Genomic DNA, 19,417 nt, shown 5'->3' with positions numbered 1-19,417 from the left:
AGCCCTTCTTCTCGCTGCCAAACTCTTTGTTCCCCTGGAGCTGGTGCATACTGTATCCACTCTGCTTGCTCTGGGAGTCCTGCAAAGACATTCCTGTGAGGCTTAATATGCAGTCGTGTAAGCAAGAATTCAATAACACTATCTATGAGCCATTAGAATACAGTGCACTAGTCGTGACGTGTTTCTGGGTCCCTTTGTGTGTATCAAAATAAAGTCGTTTGGCTCTGCTCACTCTAATCTTTGGAATTCAACTTCCCCATACAGCAATGATGTCATAATGCCCACTGTGACATAATAGACCACTGTATGATGTCATGGACATGGACAACCTCATTTCAACCCTCCAAACGAACACAACTCAACTGTTTCTCTTTGAGTGCAGCTGATTTTCCATGCTGTGTGATTTTAGCTCTTTTTAAATAGCTATGAAGTGTGCCACTATAGTTGTATTATTGGTTCTTGGTGTTTTGGTGGCCCTCCACACTCTGGAGCTCCAGGGTGGTGAGGTCCTTCTGGACACACTCACGCCCCCCATGGTGCTCCGGCAGTGGGCCAGCACTCCTCGTCTCCAGGTGGACACCCACACGCCCCAGAGTGACCTGTTCAGCCGCCGGGCAAGCTGGACGAACAAGCTGACTACGGAACACGCTCACCAGAGGACCAGGGTGGCTAAGGCTACACCCACCATCAGTGCCCTTCGTAGCCATGTACCTGACCTCACGGGTGGGGAGATGACTAAAGCCATTGGGACTGTGTGGAGGAAGGCTGGAGAGGTTGATGGTAGGCCAGAGAGGATCAAACTGGCCACCACAGAGAACACTGGTAATGCTCACCAGAGGACCAGGGTGGCTAAGGATACACCCACGATCGGTGCACGTTGTGGCCGTGTAGCTGACCGAAAGATTAGCTTTTTCCGACATTGCCTTTGCGCAAGACAACGTGAAGGACGTAGAATGTGAGACAGACAGTGGAGCAGATAAGCTCTCATAGGCATAACAATTGCGCATTTTATGACTAAAGCATGACATTTTGTCCAGTGTTTGTGTTTCTATATATCAGCCTAACGAAGATACCTGCACAGCTGCTGAGGCCCACCAGGTGTCACTGTCCACCCTCCGACGCCTCACCAAAAGAGAGGAGGTCATAGGTCACAGAAGCTGCTCTGCATTCCAAGACCCCTTTACACATTAGGATATTTTACCCTCAGCAGTTGATCAGTATTACATCATCCATTTTAGACATTTTCAGCAAAATAAACTAATAATTGTCTTCATTTAATCATGTCTCCAATTATGCTTTTCCTGTTTCTTTTTCTCTTTTTTTGGTGTGAGTGCATGTCTAAAGTACAGCAGGTATTTCAATGTTTACCTCAGTTTGTTATAATAGGGTATTATTGTTGACAGCTTTGTAGAGATTTGTTATATATCGTTGGTCAGAGGAAATTTAACTGGGTCTGGTTAAAAAGTCTGCAAGTCTGGCAACATCATTTTTGCGTTTTTTCCAGATTATGAAAGGGTAGATTGTAAACTTTCAAATGATGTGTCATACATTGAAATCTGAAACAAGTTGTAGAAGTCATATTTGAATGTTGATACCCTCCAAACTACTGTCCTGAGATATTCAGCCTAAAAGTATTCACTGACCTTTTTCACAGAGGTAATGGGTGGGAACAATAGCTGGTTAACTCCACCCCAACCACTCCCTCAAGACAACCACTCCCCCATTACACAACCTGTCATTATCTACCTGTCATCTGTCAGTGGGGTTGTCAGCTAAGCCTCAGGAAACAAACTTGCAGGGCTGACATGGGGTCGCGACCAGGCTAAAACACAGGCTATAGTAAGACGCGCGTCAAAAAAGGCTCACAGGCGGAAACTAAACCCCGAACGACAGTTCCTCATGTGTCTTTTAGGAAATATTAGTTCCCACTTCACACGAGATAGATAGATTAGATAGTTTGACTGTGTGATAGATAGATAATTTGATAATTTGAAAGTGTGATCGATCGATAGATAGATAGATCGATGGATACATAAATTAAAAAGTGTAAAAAATAAAATAAAATAAAATGTATAGGTATGTCTATCAACTTCCATTGCTGTTATCACAGCGGTCTGGTTGGCGCAGTGGTTAAGGCAACCGGCTGGAGTCCCAAAGGTTGCGAGTTCGAGACTTGACTAAGTAATTAATTTATTTATTTTTTTACATTTAACCGAAGATTTCATGCAAAGGCTTCAAACACCATTGTAATCGTGTCAGTTCTTGTAAATTAGCCTGCACCATCATTTTATAGCCTACATACTTTTTTAGATGAGATTGTAGATTAGATTCAGACAACGAAATGCAGTAAAAAGTGTGTCCGAAGAGGGATTCGAACCACGTCTAAAAATGATGAATAAATCCTGTGGCAGCGGTCAATACCACTAGGCCATTGTGGCGATATGACTGTTTGTAGCCTGCTGCTGATATCACCACAGTAGTAATATTCATTTATTAAAATATGAACATATAACAATAACTGGGACTAGTATGACCTACGCATTTAATCGGTCAGCAATTTCTTGCCAAACCATTTCCCTCGCCTTGTTAATTGCGGCAGTATTGCACTATTTTACATCTTATTTTTCCGTCTTCATAAAGATCAATAATTCGGGAATGCTGCGCAAATGTAATACCCCTGCAGAGTGGAGTATCTTCATTTCGACAGATCGACTCTTCGGGGCTCTTTATGTCTGCGTGCACGCGCCCATATCGAAGATTTGTAAGCCTGTCTTCTGTGAACACTGATGACACAAGCCTGATCCTCGTTCGAGGAATCACCTGAGGCTTGAATTCCAATCTCGAGTTGCCTGATCGCCGCATTTATTTCAATCGCCGCTATACTGATCCACCTTTAGTGGAATGGCCCCCTGGTGACTCTCATCAAGTTGTCATCTCTCAGAACCTCTCACCTCGTCATTCTGTAACACACATTTCAGGTCAGAGGTGTGGACACTTCTCTAGTGTAGGTCTTCCATAGACTTTCAGTGTACTGTAAGAAGTAGGCTAGTGAAATCATTTCAATCCACAGTATTATTCTACAGCAAATCTACAAATCAATGAATTAACCATTATTTTTTATTCCACACAACATTACCGTTCATTACAAAAGCATTTATCTTTAACAAAGCTAGCTAGCTAACACACAAACACACACTAAAATGGTGCATGAAACATACTGTACAGTATGTTGCATGTTTAGTAGGTCTGCAACAAATATATATATAAGTATTTATTCATTATGTTTTATCTTTGACAACCTATTTCTTCCTGCAGGCAGGCAGACAGACAGACAGACAGACAGACAGACACACACACACACACACACTCCCACACACACACACACACACACACACACACACACACACACACACACACACACACACACACAGCAGCAGGACAGTATAGATACTCTCTTTTCCACAGTTATCTCCTATCAAACAGTCACAGTCACATACACATACATCCCACCTTAAACACACCTCAGCATTACTGTATCAAGATATCCTATCTTAACACCCCCCATTAACACACACACACACACACGCACACACACACACACACACACACACACACACACACACAGTGTAGATATAGAAGCTACAGTACAGTGTCTATATGGTGTGTTTTATGAGGTGATCACAGGAAGAGAGACATGAGGGGTCTAGAGATAAGGCAGGTCGTCTGAGTTGGGATAACATCACGTTGCTGTTATGGAATAGGACGTGTTATTATGTCATAATGCCCATACTGTAGCAGATTAGGTTTGTGCTGAGTTGATGTTGGGGTCAGGGGAGGCTGGTGGAGGTAGAAATGGGAGGATGGGCTGGTTGTAATGAGACGCGTACTGAAGGCGGTGGACCCCAGGAAAGCCTCGGGGCCGGATGGCGTCCTGGGACGGGTGCTGAGAGACTGCGCCGACCAGCTGGCCGGGGTTTTCACCAACATCTTTAACCAGTCCCTGTCCCAGGCCACCGTCCCACCCTGCCTGAAAACCTCAACTATCATCCCAGTCCCGAAGAAAAGCACGGTGAGCTGCCTAAACGACTACCGCCCGGTGGCACTCACACCAATCATCATGAAGTGCTTCGAGAAACTAGTCCGGGCCCACATACTCACACGCCTCCCGCCCAACCTGGATCCATACCAGTTCGCCTACAGAGCCCACAGGTCCACAGAGGACGCCATAGCGACGACTCTCCACGCCACTCTATCCCACCTGGAGAGGGGAAACAGCTACGCGAGACTGCTCTTCGTGGACTTCAGCTCCGCCTTTAACACCATCCTTCCAGACAGGCTAGTGACCAAACTACTAGACCTGGGTCTATCACACTCTATATGTGCGTGGATCAAGGACTTCCTGACCAACCGCCCCCAGAGGGTGCGGGTGGGCCCCCACACCTCCACAGCCCTCAGCCTCAGCACTGGGTCACCCCAGGGCTGCGTGCTAAGCCCCATCCTCTACAACCTCTACACCCACGACTTCACCCCCATCCACCCCAGCAACTACATCGTAAAGTTTGCAGACGACACCACCGTGGTGGGATGTATCTCGGGGGGGGACGAGGCGGCGTACAGGGATGAGGTAGAGCAATTGAGCAAGCTGTGCAAGGTAAACAACCTGCTGCTAAACAAGTCAAAGACCCAGGAACTCATCGTAGACTACAGGAGGAAAAAGTCCGAGATCCTGCCCCTGCTCATCGACGGAGAGAGCGTAGAGATGGTCTCAAACCTCCGTTTCCTGGGACACACCATACGGGATGACCTGGCCTGGAAGGACAACACTAAAGGCACCATCAAGAGGGCACAACAGCGGCTATACACCCTGAGATGCCTCAAGAAACAACACAGCAAGCAGGAGATGCTGGTGGCCTTCTACCACGGCGCAGTGGAGAGCATCCTCACCTTCGGCATCTCCAACTGGTACCACAGCTGCACGGCAGCGGAGAGAAACGATCTACAGAGAGTCGTGAGAACAGCACAGGGGATCACCGGCGCCACCCTCCCCTCTCTGGAGAAGCTGTACGAAACACGCTGTCTCAGGAGGGCCTCCAAGATCTCCAAGGACCCGACCCACCCTGGGCACGAACACTTTGTCAAGCTGCCCTCGAACAGGAGGTACAGGACCCCGGCCGCTAAGACAAACAGACTGAAGAACTGCTTCTACCACAGGGCCGTCAAGGCCCTGAACACAGAAAAGGCCTAAGTTCTGGGCCCAGGACAAGTCCGGACGGATTGTAATGGCAGCTAGTGCTGAGGCACAAACATGTACATTTTCAAGCCTGCAAACTGTGACACTTTAAAAAAATGTGAAAAAAAATACTTTCTTGTGCAATATGACAACCCTAGTTGACTATCTGTGCAGTATAGTACAGTGGATTGTGTACATAGCCTCTATTTGATGTAAACCAGCTCTTTATCTTCTTGTGATTTTATGCATCTATGCTTTTTCCAAAATGTGTTTCTTTTTCCTTTCTTAAACACCAGGGGAGCCTCCCCTCCTAAATTTCGTTGTTTGGTACCTGTACTGTAACAATGACAAATAAAGTCTATCTATCTATCTATCTATCTATCTATCTATCTATCTATCTATCTATCTAATGCATGGGACGAGGAATGATATCGAACACAGGTGATTTCTACCTCCACCAGCCTCACCTGCTGGGGTAAGGCCACGGTGATGTGGAACAGCAGAGGATAGATGACACTGAAACTTAGAAAACATAAACATTCTCTTACAAACAAGTGATGGCCTTGAGAGTTGATGTCTGACCGTTGTCCAGCGTAACAACCATCAGGGTTAGACTGTTGATGCGTCTCAGAGACTGTACACACCAGTACATAGTAGTTTAGGTTCGGGGAAAGATGTTTCTTTGGACCCTGTCCAGATACATGTGGTGTACACAAACGTGCCTTACCCCATTCCCTGTCCCGCCGTGCCCTCTCAGCAAACACCCCTCCACTGGCCGTCATGTGGATGGGAGGAGGGGGGGAGGAATGCAGGCGGGGGGCTGGTTAATATGTAATGGTTGTCCCTGTAGGAGAATTAATCAGTACTGGCATTTGGAGAAAACAGAGAGAGAGGACAGAACGTGAGGAGAAGAAAGCTTGGACAGACTCCCGAAAATGACACCTAGACCAAACAAGAATTAGCCTGTATAGAAGTACTATACTTCTATTCATTCTGTACTATACTTCTATTAATTCTGTACTACACTTCTATATATGATACCTTCAAATAGCCTGTATAGAAGTATATTTACATTTACATTTTTGACATTCAGCAGACGCCTTTTTCCAAAGCGACTAATCAATACATTTGACTAAACAACGGAATCATCAATCCACCAGTCGTAGCAGGAAGGGTAATCTAGCTCAGGCCAGGGGCCATTGGCAGTCGTCATGTCATATATTCATACTCATTCACTGCCTAGGCATGATGAACTGAATATCCCCGTCCTTGAATATCATCATCATCATCATCATCATGTCAGAACAGCACATTATGCATCCAGAGCTGTAAAATGTCACAATAAAAAAATGTAAGTCAGCATTCTAGATGTCATGCAGGGATTGTACAGCACACCTAGCCTAGGAGCTAACCATGCAGGGAACACCTAGCCTAGGAGCTAACCATGCAGGGAACACCCAGCCTAGGAGCTAACCATGCACAGTACACCTAGCCTAGGAGCTAACCATGCAGGGAACACCCAGCCTAGGAGCTAACCATGCACAGTACACCCAGCCTAGGAGCTAACCATGCACAGTACACCTAGCCTAGGAGCTAACCATGCACAGTACACCTAGCCTAGGAGCTAACCATGCAGGGAACACCTAGCCTAGGAGCTAACCATGCACAGTACACCCAGCCTAGGAGCTAACCATGCAGGGAACACCTAGCCTAGGAGCTAACCATGCAGGGAACACCTAGCCTAGGAGCTAACCATGCACAGAACACCCAGCCTAGGAGCTAACCATGCACAGCACACCTAGCCTAGGAGCTAACCATGCACAGTACACCCAGCCTAGGAGCTAACCATGCAGGGAACACCTAGCCTAGGAGCTAACCATGCAGGGAACACCTAGCCTAGGAGCTAACCATGCACAGTACACCTAGCCTAGGAGCTAACCATGCACAGTACACCTAGCCTAGGAGCTAACCATGCACAGTACACCTAGCCTAGGAGCTAACCATGCACAGTACACCTAGCCTAGGAGCTAACCATGCACAGTACACCTAGCCTAGGAGCTAACCATGCAGGGAACACCTAGCCTAGGAGCTAACCATGCAGGGAACACCCAGCCTAGGAGATAACCATGCACAGTACACCTAGCCTAGGAGCTAACCATGCAGGGAACACCTAGCCTAGGAGCTAACCATGCACAGTACACCCAGCCTAGGAGCTAACCATGCACAGTACACCTAGCCTAGGAGCTAACCATGCACAGTACACCTAGCCTAGGAGCTAACCATGCAGGGAACACCTAGCCTAGGAGCTAACCATGCACAGAACACCCAGCCTAGGAGCTAACCATGTACAGTACACCTAGCCTAGGAGCTAACCATGCACAGTACACCCAGCCTAGGAGCTAACCATGCAGGGAACACCTAGCCTAGGAGCTAACCATGCAGGGAACACCTAGCCTAGGAGCTAACCATGCACAGTACACCTAGCCTAGGAGCTAACCATGCACAGTACACCTAGCCTAGGAGCTAACCATGCACAGTACACCTAGCCTAGGAGCTAACCATGCACAGCACACCCAGCCTAGGAGCTAACCATGCAGGGAACACCTAGCCTAGGAGCTAACCATGCACAGCACACCTAGCCTAGGAGCTAACCATGCAGGGAACACCTAGCCTAGGAGCTAACCATGCAGGGAACACCTAGCCTAGGAGCTAACCATGCAGGGAACACCTAGCCTAGGAGCTAACCATGCACAGTACACCTAGCCTAGGAGCTAACCATGCACAGTACACCCAGCCTATGAGCTAACCATGCAGGGAACACCTAGCCTAGGAGCTAACCATGCACAGTACACCCAGCCTAGGAGCTAACCATGCAGGGAACACCTAGCCTAGGAGCTAACCATGCACAGTACACCTAGCCTAGGAGCTAACCATGCAGGGAACACCTAGCCTAGGAGCTAACCATGCACAGTACACCCAGCCTAGGAGCTAACCATGCACAGAACACCTAGCCTAGGAGCTAACCATGCACAGCACACCCAGCCTAGGAGCTAACCATGCACAGCACACCTAGCCTAGGAGCTAACCATGTACAGTACACCTAGCCTAGGAGCTAACCATGCACAGTACACCCAGCCTAGGAGCTAACCATGCACAGCACACCCAGCCTAGGAGCTAACCATGCAGGGAACACCTAGCCTAGGAGCTAACCATGCAGGGAACACCTAGCCTAGGAGCTAACCATGCAGGGAACACCTAGCCTAGGAGCTAACCATGCAGGGAACACCTAGCCTAGGAGCTAACCATGCACAGTACACCTAGCCTAGGAGCTAACCATGCTAACCATGCAGGGAACTACAAACTATTAGAAATGTGGGACCATTGGGCTGTGGGAACATAGGGATGACCCCACCCAGCGGAGGCTGTGACCATGCACGGTACAGAGTGCAGGGGCTGATAGACGACCTTTCCCCCCGTGTCGTCCTTGCAGCCACACCGGCACAACAGGCGGGCCGCAGTTACAACCGTTGTGAGATTATTGATGATACTGTAGGAAAGGGGATGTTAATGTTAAACCAGATAGACAAAACATTGATAAAAAAGGATAACATTGGTATGTCTGTCAGTTCTAAGCATGTATGTATGTATGTATGTATGTAAATATGTATGTATGTATGTACAGTATGTATGTATGTATGCATGTATGTATGTACTGTATGTATGTACAGTATGTATGTATGTATGTATGTATGTAATGTATGTATGTATGTAAATATGTATGTATGTACTGGATGTATGTATGTATGTATGTACAGTATGTATGTATGTATGTATGTAATGTATGTATGTATGTACTGTATGTATGTATGTATGTATGTAAATATGTATGTATGTATGTATGTATGTAATGTATGTATGTATGTAAATATGTATGTACTGTATGTATGTATGTATGTATGTACAGTATGTATGTATGTATGTAAATATGTATGTATGTAAATATGTATGTATGTACTGTATGTATGTATGTACAGTATGTATGTATGTATGTAATGTATGTATGTATGTAAATATGTATGTACTGTATGTATGTACAGTATGTATGTATGTAATGTATGTATGTATGTATGTATATACTATGTATGTATGTATGTATATATGTATGTATGCATGTACAGTATATATGTATGTATGTAAATATGTATGTATGTATGGATGGATGGATGTATGTACTGTATGTATGTAAATATGTATGTATGGATGGATGGATGTATGTACTGTATGTATGTAAATATGTATGTATGGATGGATGGATGGATGGATGTACTGTATGTATGTAAATATGTATGTATGTATGTACTGTATGTATGTAAATATGTATGTATGTACTGTATGTATGTATGTACAGTATGTATGTATGTATGTATGTATGTAAATATGTATGTATGTATGTATGGATGGATGGATGGGTGTTTACCTTGGAGGGGATGGGAATGGGGAAAGGGAATTATAAATGGAAAAAACAAAATAAAGTTTATATTATTTGTAAAAAACAATAAAAAAATAAAATAAAAAGGCTAACATTGAATGACAGACAGAAAGACTTAACAACACTGTCCATGTGGACCCACTCCGCCCTGTCACACAACTTCTGGGCCTTCTCCAGGGTCCACAGCAGGTCCACGCCCAGAGCCCTCAGCAGCAGGTAGAAGCCCACAGCGAAGGAGAGCAGGGAGAGGGTGGTGTAGAAGTACTGCTTCAGGCTGGCCTGGTAGATCCACTGGGCCCTGGAGAACACCTCGGCCACCACCATACCTGAGAGAGCAGCAAGCAGCCGTCCAGATAAGTCTGTTGACGTTTCCATTTCTAGATGTAGACGCGTCACGTATAGTTGTATCCCTTCTCAGTCAATTCAGTCCATTTAAATGACTTAAGAACCTCTTGTGTACTCATAAGGCCAATGCACACGGCGTGCGATTTTGTCGCACGACAACATTCGATTCTCAATTCACACCAATGAATGAATGAATGTGAATAGAGAATCAAATGTTGTCGTGCGACAATATCGCATCGCACGCCGTGTGCATTGTCTCATTGGGTCTCATTCAAAACAATGGAATCGAATAAAGTTATGGGCTATATACAGTTATGATCTATATACAGTTATGATCTATATACCGTTATGAGCTATGTACAGTTATGAGCTATATACAGTTATGAGCTATGTACAGTTATGAGCTATGTACAGTTATGAGCTATATACAGTTATGAGCTATATACAGTTATGAGCTATGTACAGTTATGAGCTATATACAGTTATGAGCTATATAGTTATGAGCTATGTACAGTTATGAGCTATGTACAGTTATGAGCTATATACAGTTATGAGCTATATACAGTTATGAGCTATATACAGTTATGAGCTATGTACAGTTATGAGCTATATACAGTTATGAGCTATATACAGTTATGAGCTATATACAGTTATGAGCTATGTACAGTTATGAGCTATGTACAGTTATGAGCTATATACAGTTATGAGCTATATACAGTTATGAGCTATGTACAGTTATGAGCTATATACAGTTATGAGCTATATACAGTTATGAGCTATATACAGTTATGAGCTATGTACAGTTATGAGCTATATACAGTTATGAGCTATATACAGTTATGAGCTATGTACAGTTATGAGCTATGTACAGTTATGAGCTATATACAGTTATGAGCTATATACAGTTATGAGCTATGTACAGTTATAAGCTATATACAGTTATGAGCTATATACAGTTATGAGCTATATACAGTTATGAGCTATGTACAGTTATGAGCTATATACAGTTATGAGCTATATACAGTTATGAGCTATATACAGTTATGAGCTATGTACAGTTATGGGCTATGTACAGTTATGAGCTATATACAGTTATGAGCTATATACAGTTATGAGCTATGTACAGTTATGAGCTATATACAGTTATGAGCTATGTACAGTTATGAGCTATACAGTTATGAGCTATGTACAGTTATGAGCTATGTACAGTTATGAGCTATATACAGTTATGAGCTATATACAGTTATGAGCTATGTACAGTTATGAGCTATATACAGTTATGTACAGTTAGAGTTAGTTAGTTAGTACAGTTAGAGTTAGTTAGTTAGTACAGTTAGAGTTAGTTAGATAGTACAGTGAAGTCAAGCCTATCAGAGTCACAGAATACTGCAGCATATCTGTGGTGGAAGGAAAGCAGCTGTTCCAGTATACATACTGTTGTCCTCCTGTCGCCATCCAGCATTGACGATGTTCATCACTACTGCAGGTCCTTCTCCCAGAATGCCCTTCTCCCAGAATGCCCCTGTTTGAATTCGCCGCTCTCTCTACTGTAGACCCACCTGTGAAGGAGAGGGGGGGGCACCTTCTCTCTGTTGCCATGGTGTTTACAGCTGTTACCATCACGTACCACACACCAGCACAGCCCATGGCATGACCCGATGGACTTCCTGTCAACAACAACAACAACAACAACAACAACAACAACAACAACAACAACAACAACACAGCTATGGACCACAGAATACAGTTACTAATGTTATAACAATGTTATAAGTTATATTAATATAAGTTATGTTAACTGCATCGATTCACTCAATTCTAGAAGTGAACTGAAATTAAAATTCATGGCCATTGTTTTCTATGAGAAACTGAAATGCATCTCTCGCATTGGGTGAGATGAATTTGACCTGACAACAACCATGCTTTTTAGTGTTTTTCCCCACTATTCTGTACTTGATATATATCGTTATATTTTATTACGTCTTATCAGTGGCGTAGCGCAAAATCCCGGGGCCCCCCCGCAAGGTGGCGGCGGGGGGGCCCTTTCGCAACGGAGTAAAAAAAAAAAAAAAAAAAAAACTTGCGTTTTTTAGAGGCCGATGCGTTATTGACGTTGCGAAATTTCGCAATATGCACTCTACATTCTAAATGCTTGACTTAGCAAAAGGTACAAACAAGTGAGAGCAATAGCCTATAACTAAAACCAAATGGTAGACTACACTACATCAGTAGAATGTATTATAAGTAGAATAGTACAAGCTTTATTTCTTTTAACAAAGTGTGGTGTGCACAGCAGTGTGATATCTGTAAACATATCTGTAGACTCTCCGCTAAGGGTTGCCAGATGGGATTGAGAATTTCCAACCTAACCAATCTAAAAACTTCTAAATCCACCAAAAACCAGCCCATCTGGCAACCCTGTCTCCGCTGCATCAGAGTCTACTTGTTGCGTAAAATTGGCCAGGGTTAGTCAAATCCTTTGTTGGACATCTCGTATATTGGTATATTGTGGCATTTCTTTACTGTTTGCCATCTGGTCTAGGAATACCCAGGGAGACGCAGACAGCAGAAGTAGATTAGAATAGTAGAATAGAAAAAAGAAACAGCTATATATAGCCTAACCATGCTGAATTACAGTATGTACCTGTATGATGCACTGACAGCCTGTTTGATTGATTGATTGATTGAAAACTTTATTAGAAGATTTGCAGAAGTAGGTACATGAAAGTACATATTACATACAAGGTCAACTAAAAGGATAAAAAACCCAAGAAAGCCACTGGCTTATTTCAATTGGGGTCCTTGATTCTCAATTCATCGTGACTGTGGTTCACAGACTGTGACTGTGAACCTGGCCGGACCCTGCCCTTCTGCCTGAGTTTGAGTATGATGCTGCCCAAATAAATGTTATTGTTTAGTGCTGTACGCTTTCGTGGTATTATATTGTGTGAATTATCATCTGTATGTTGTTTTTCTTTCACTCGACTAACCGCCGAGATAATGAGACATGTACTTCCGTAAACATACATTTTTTATTTGATTTTTTTACAATATCGGACCGACAGTCCCACATATAGCGGCTATAATGTCCGAATAGAGAATCTACCACCACCTAAAGAATGCTTATTGTACTTTGTATTGTATTTTCGCTTGCTCATTTTCCTTGTGTCTCGCTGCCTACGTGTGACGTCAAAGTCATGTTGCTATTGGATACGGCTAACTATGTATATATTTTTAAATATAGGCCTATATATTAAAATTAAGGTTGACACAATGAAGGGCCACTTATTTTCTTTATTTTATATTTTTTTAAATTATAAAAAAAAAAATAATAATAATTTGGATCCAATGTTAGGGGGCCCCCTAGTGGCTGGGGCCCCCCCGCGGTGCGTCGCTTGCGGGCCCGTCCGCTACGCCACTGCGTCTTATGTTCACCGTGTAAACTGCTTCTTGATGTATCAGTGTTTATTGTTAACTTGTAGAATAACTTGAATAATGAATAATCTGTATGTCTTGACGACATTGGAAATGAGGGTGACCTCAATTGTCCTTTGTTGAATAAATAAAGGTTTGAAATGAAATTAAATGCTCTCTTCAATAGTCTCCATTATCTTCACACTGAATTGTCACCTCTCCCTTCCCTGTGTTGAGGTCCCATTTGGACACACACCCAGTGTGTAGTAATAATAATAATAATAATAATAATAATAACATATGTTTCAGGGTTTCCGTTAGAAAAATTTGCCGTCGGACATCGTGTCCGGGAAGAATTCGATTTACCGGACAAACGTGATATATTCCGGTCATCATATTAAAATATAATAATTAAAAAAAAAATCTAAATCATATTTTTTTCCCCTCCAAATCTAATATAGCTGTTTGTCGCGGTGATTACTGTTGTGTAGCGGCCTATATATGCCATTTAATGTCTATTTCTCATCCGATACGATTAGATGCGAGCTATATAATATATAATAATATAACATGATTTGAGGCATGCGCGCTATGCCATGCGTCAAATCCAGCGCTGAACGGGTCCAGCGCTGAATGGGCGCCTCACTGGGAACTGAACAGACAGCATCGATCAATGAACGGACTCCACATTACGTTAACTGAAGTTTGTTAAATTGTTTGGGATTAATGTGAGTTTTCTATTTTCTCTTTCCAGTTTTACCCTTTTTTTTAAATCAATAAAACAACGTCATTTCTATAAGTCTCGCTGGTTGGGAAGGCATGGGAGTATGACAATGGGAAGAACATAACTGTTTATTGAGAAACAATTGATAGGCAGTCTGGGATACGTATATAAAGAAATACCACAATGTCTAGATGTATAACATTTTATTGAACAGTAACAGTGCAAGCATGTAGGCTTCTGGCGTGACACGGCTAGCCTAATTTCCGTTCATATGCCTTTTATCAGATAGAATAAAACTCTTTGAAAATAAATAGGCTTTAAATTAACTTGCAATGCGTATGTATAGGCTAATTTCCGTTCGATGTTACAGCCTAGGCCTATCGCCTATGCCTTTTCTCAGATAGATAGGGGATAGCCTTAAATAAAATAGCCTAGAGTAAAGTTTAATAGTACAATTGTCGTGTCAGTTTTGTAGTGCTGAATGTTTGGCTGTGGAAAACTAGACTCCGACATCGAGCAGATCAGATGCGTGGGCGGGTCTATTTGGGTTCTGACAGGTTGGACTCGTTCACCGTTTATATGACATTATAAGTCATAACGTTCATACGAAACTCACAGTGTTTAAGCGTCAATAGCTGAATAAGCAGACATTGTCGTACCTTAACAACATGCAGTTGATAATGAGAGCTGTGCATTTCATTTCACTCAGGGCTTTTCATCAATTTGATCGTGATTACAATGATTTAACTGGTATTTGTTTGATTTAAAAGCTGAGATGAAGCATATTAGGCTTACATTTGTGACTGCTCCTGGTGTTTCTGGACACCTCTCGGAAATGAGAAAGACGTCAAATTCGTCTTTAAAGTTTTTTTTTTTTTTTTTTTTGATTTTCGTTTTTGTAGCTAACATTCAACTCGAAGATGTGAAGTACCCACTCGTTATTTTTCCGAACAGTTTTACGTTCATTAAATAAGTGTAATCTATAACACAATGACTTCGTTTCTTGTTGTTTGATGGGGATTCATTATCTTTGATGGGGATTTTCTGTGCTTAGTGATTTCCGGTGTAGCAACTTTCAAATACTCATGTCGTCTTCAATTTGTTTCCGATTTCAATGTATGATGCATCATTTGAAAGCTTACAATCTGTAGTTTAAGCACATGTAAAAGACTGAAAAATGATTTCGCCTACAGGTAGCCCTTTTCATTGGGCTGTGTCACATTTTTCCGGCTTCCTCATCTAAACGCAGCCAGGGGAAAGTTTTTTTTCCATTCAACTCAAGCCGCTGCGGCCTCCATCTCTTCAGAGTCAGACTTCTCCTCAGGCTCAGACTCATTGTTGCTTGGCTTCATGAAATAATTGCTAAGCTTACTTTGTTTTGCCATCTTTCCATTAATTTAATCGCTCGCTATGGTGCACTTTGAGCTGCAACGTTTGCGTATTACTATGGTGGACGGGTTGGCAGGGTTGCCAGATAGGCATTGGTTACCGCCGAATGGGCTACTGTGTTTAAGCGGTAATAGACTGGTTAAACTGTAATCCCATCTGGCATCAATCCCATGTGGCACCTGTGCGCTGTTTCGCATAGGCCGGCCTACACATTAGGAGTCATCATCATGCCGGTGTCAAATCATATCATAATAAAATAAATACATAGCCTATACATTCGTCTTTTTTAAAATAGAAGGAATCAGAATGTGAACTTTAGCGAATTGTATTCAAAGGGAATTATTTTCACCGGACAATATGTCCGACGACTTTTCAATTTGTCGGACTTCAACAACTTTTACCGGACAAAGACCGGTAATTGCCGGTTAACGGAAACCCAGATATGTTTGCAGCTCAAAGTGCTAGTAGGGTGCAATGACTCAAACATGAATGAAAGTGACCCACTGTCCTCTCCAAATGAGTCACACATGCATGCATGCCTGCACACACTGCATGCACCTACAATAATCTTTGAATCTTATCAAGAGGGGAATTCACTTTGTTGTAAGGTTGACAGATTACTGCAGGTGTATTAACAGGGCCTCGTGAGAATCAATACAAAGGGTTCAAGGTTGTATACTATTTTATACTTTTATTGCTTTGAATTCATGAAATGATGCTGTCAATAGCCAAGTACTATACTTATTATTTGTGTGCGTGCGTGTGTGTGTGTGTGTGTGTGTGTGTGTGTGCGTGAGTGTGTGTGTGTGTGTGTGTGCACGTGTGTGGTGTGTGTGTGTGTGTGCGTGTGCTTGCATGCGTGCGTGTGTACTGTACCTGGTCCAGTTTCACATGTGATAGGGAACAGCTTTAGTTCAGGGGCGGGTGGTCCTGTACTGTAGAATCTGGTCTCCTGCACCCACCAATAGGGCCTCTCTCTCCAAACAGCACCCTGCCATGGAGAACACACACATTCAGAACACACTCCTCTCAGCCCCTTTGGACAACATTTACATTTACATTTTTTGGCATTTAGCAGACACCTTATTCCAAAGCGACTTACAATCAATACATTTGAATACTAAGCATGTGAATCAGCAGTCCACTATTCGTTGCAGGAAGAGTACTCTAGCTCGGGCCCGGGGCCACTGATAGAAGGAAAAACCTTCTCCCTATTATCGCCTTCTACTAAAACGTTTTTCTTTTCTTTTTTCTTCTTTTTTTTTAATTATTACTGGAGAAACTGAGAAACAGTACAAGGGGGGCAGTAGAAGTTCTTAGGGACACAGTAGAGGGGAAAGCGGGTGTCTTTAGGAGACGTAGTGGTGAGGGTCAGAAGATGTCTCAGGAGGAGCAGTTAAGATGTAACCTGAAGAGATGGGTCTTCAGTCTACGACGGAAGATGGGAAGTGACTCTGCCGTTCTGACAGCCGTGGGGAGCTCATTCCACCAGCGGGGAGCCAGTGTTGTGAAGAGACGTGATCGGGCAGCCCGACTGCTGTGTAGAGGAGGTGGGGCCAGTCGGCCAGCCGAGGTGGAGGAACGGAGTGAGCGGGCAGGGGTTTGGGGGGTTACCATTTCCTTCAGGTAGGCAGGGGCTGTCCCTTTAGCTGCCTGGTATGCAAGCACCAGGGTCTTGAATCTGATGCGAGCTGCTATCGGGAGCCAGTGCAGGGTGCGAAGGAGAGGGGTGACATGCGAGTATTTGGGGAGGTTGAATACCAGCCGGGCAGCAGCATTCTGGATGAGCTGCAGAGGTCTAATGGCTGAAGCGGGGAGCCCAGCCAGGAGTACATTGCAGTAATCCAGGCGGGAGATGACCAGTGCCTGGGTCAAGAGTTGCGCTGCCTCTCTGGTAAGGAATGGTCGTATCCTTCTGATGTTGTAGAGGAGGAATCTGCAGGAGCGAGCCGTTGCTGCAATGTTCTCCGCACAGGATAGTCGGTTATCCAGGATCACTCCAAGGTTCTTGGCTGTCAGGGAGGGGGTTACAGTAGAGTTCTCCACTGTGATGGAGAAGTCTTGGAGAGGGCAGGCTTTCCCGGGGATGAAGAGGAGCTCGGTCTTGTTAAGATTGAGCTTGAGATGGTGGTCAGCCATCCAAGTTGAAATGTCAGCGAGACATGCTGAGATACGGGTTGCCACGTGTACATCAGACGGGGGGAAGGACAGGAAGAGTTGAGTGTCGTCTGCGTAGCTGTGGTAGGAGAGCCCATGTGAAGAGATTACCGAGCCAAGAGACTTGGTGTAGAGGGAGAAGAGTAGGGGCCCTAGGACGGAACCCTGGGGAACTCCAGTGGAGAGGGTTCGTGGAGAAGATAGCGATTCTCTCCAGGTCACCTGGTAGGAGCGGCCCGCCAGGTAGGAAGAAAACCAGGAGTGTGCGGTGCCAGAGATGCCCAGGTCTGAGAGGATGGAGAGAAGGATCTGGTGATTGACTGTGTCGAAGGCAGCAGACAGGTCAAGGAACAACAGTACTAGAACGCCCTGACAACAACCAAACCTCTGGGAGATCCAGACAGATGTTCACAGAGTGTTTCATATGGGCTTTCCAATCATGTATGAGCGATGGTATGTCCTTACACAGATAGATAGAATCCATTGCAGTAGACGATGCACAAATTGGCGGGAAAGCAGTTTTAACCCATTCCTTACCACTTGAGCACCAGGTTGATCCAGTCTCCTACGACAGCCACCCAGATGAGCCTCACCCCCGTGTCCCTGCGGAGGGGGAACCAGAGGGGGAAGAGGCAGACGTAGGCAGGGTCAGGTGGAGGTCACGCTACGCTAGGAGGCCAGGGTGAACCAGCCCTCATACTGCCCATACTGCAGGTGGGCAGATAGCTCCACCCCCCAACTGTGGAGAAGATCCATGACAGTTCAGGTTGTGTGTGAGGTCCAGATCAGTTCCTCTAGGGATGGTGCAGGTCCCCTGGATTTTTTTTTTTGGGGGGGGTGCTGGAGAGTGACCTAAGGGGTTTAGGGGTGGAAGGGGTCTGGTGGACTGCTGGTTTGTCTGTGTGTCAGCCAGCTCCCTGGTGTGTGTGTGTGTGTGTGTGTGTGTCAGCCAGCTCCCTGGTGTGTGTGTGTGTCAGCCAGCTCCCTGGTGTGTGTGTGTGTGTGTGTGTGTGTGTGTGTGTGTGTGTGTGTGTCAGCCAGCTCCCTGGTGTGTGTGTGTGTGTGTGTGTGTGTGTGTCAGCCAGCTCCCTGGTGTGTGTGTGTGTGTGTCAGCCAGCTCCCTGGTGTGTGTGTGTGTGTGTGTATGTGTGTCAGCCAGCTCCCTGGTGTGTGTGTGTGTGTGTCAGCCAGCTCCCTGGTGTGTGTGTGTGTGTGTGTGTGTGTCAGCCAGCTCCCTGGTGTGTGTGTGTGTGTGTGTGTGTCCCTCGTGGCTGGACTTTATTCAAGGCTAGTGGGGCTTGTTTGTGTTCAGGGACGTTGCAGGTTCCCCTAACCTTTACCCCCCCCCGAGGGTTACTAGGGTTACTAAGACCGCCGGGGCCAAAGACAACAAGCAGAGACACTCTGACGTGATGATGACAGATGGTGACGTCATCTTTTGGAGCTTTGGTCTTCCAAGGCAGTTTCATCATTGTCAACATTTCTTTTTTTCCACTGCGGTAGAATCGTCTAGAAGTATTCTACGTGTCCCTCACCTTTCACCTAGCAGCGGCCTGTCATTTCAAAACACGCCTGTCAGTTTCCTTCCTTTCTTCTTTTGTTTTTACCATCTGTCTGTCATATAAATAGAAGACATTACTACCTTTTTAGGTACCGTTTTCTACTTTTT

At 44.5% G+C, this 19,417-nt stretch overlaps 1 protein-coding gene across 1 annotated transcript; it reads right to left on the bottom strand.

Moving 5' to 3' along the window:
- Positions 1-449: 449 nt before the first annotated feature.
- LOC308168071 (glucose-6-phosphatase catalytic subunit 1-like) lies at positions 450-18,504 on the bottom strand (the record flags this gene model as incomplete). The annotated part of the gene is given in 9 exon segments (XM_080542547.1): positions 450-619; positions 9,845-10,078; positions 11,624-11,731; positions 16,468-16,567; positions 16,570-16,582; positions 18,286-18,392; positions 18,395-18,409; positions 18,411-18,419; positions 18,421-18,504. Coding segments are annotated over 9 exon segments (840 nt in total).
- Positions 18,505-19,417: the final 913 nt, after the last annotated feature.

The sequence above is a fragment of the Nansenia antarctica genome (genome assembly GCF_963989245.1).
Source record: "Nansenia antarctica genome assembly, chromosome: 11".
Classification (NCBI taxonomy): domain Eukaryota; kingdom Metazoa; phylum Chordata; class Actinopteri; order Argentiniformes; family Microstomatidae; genus Nansenia; species Nansenia antarctica.
Note: the sequence above shows the minus strand (reverse complement) of the source record. Positions and strands in the feature narration are given on the sequence as shown.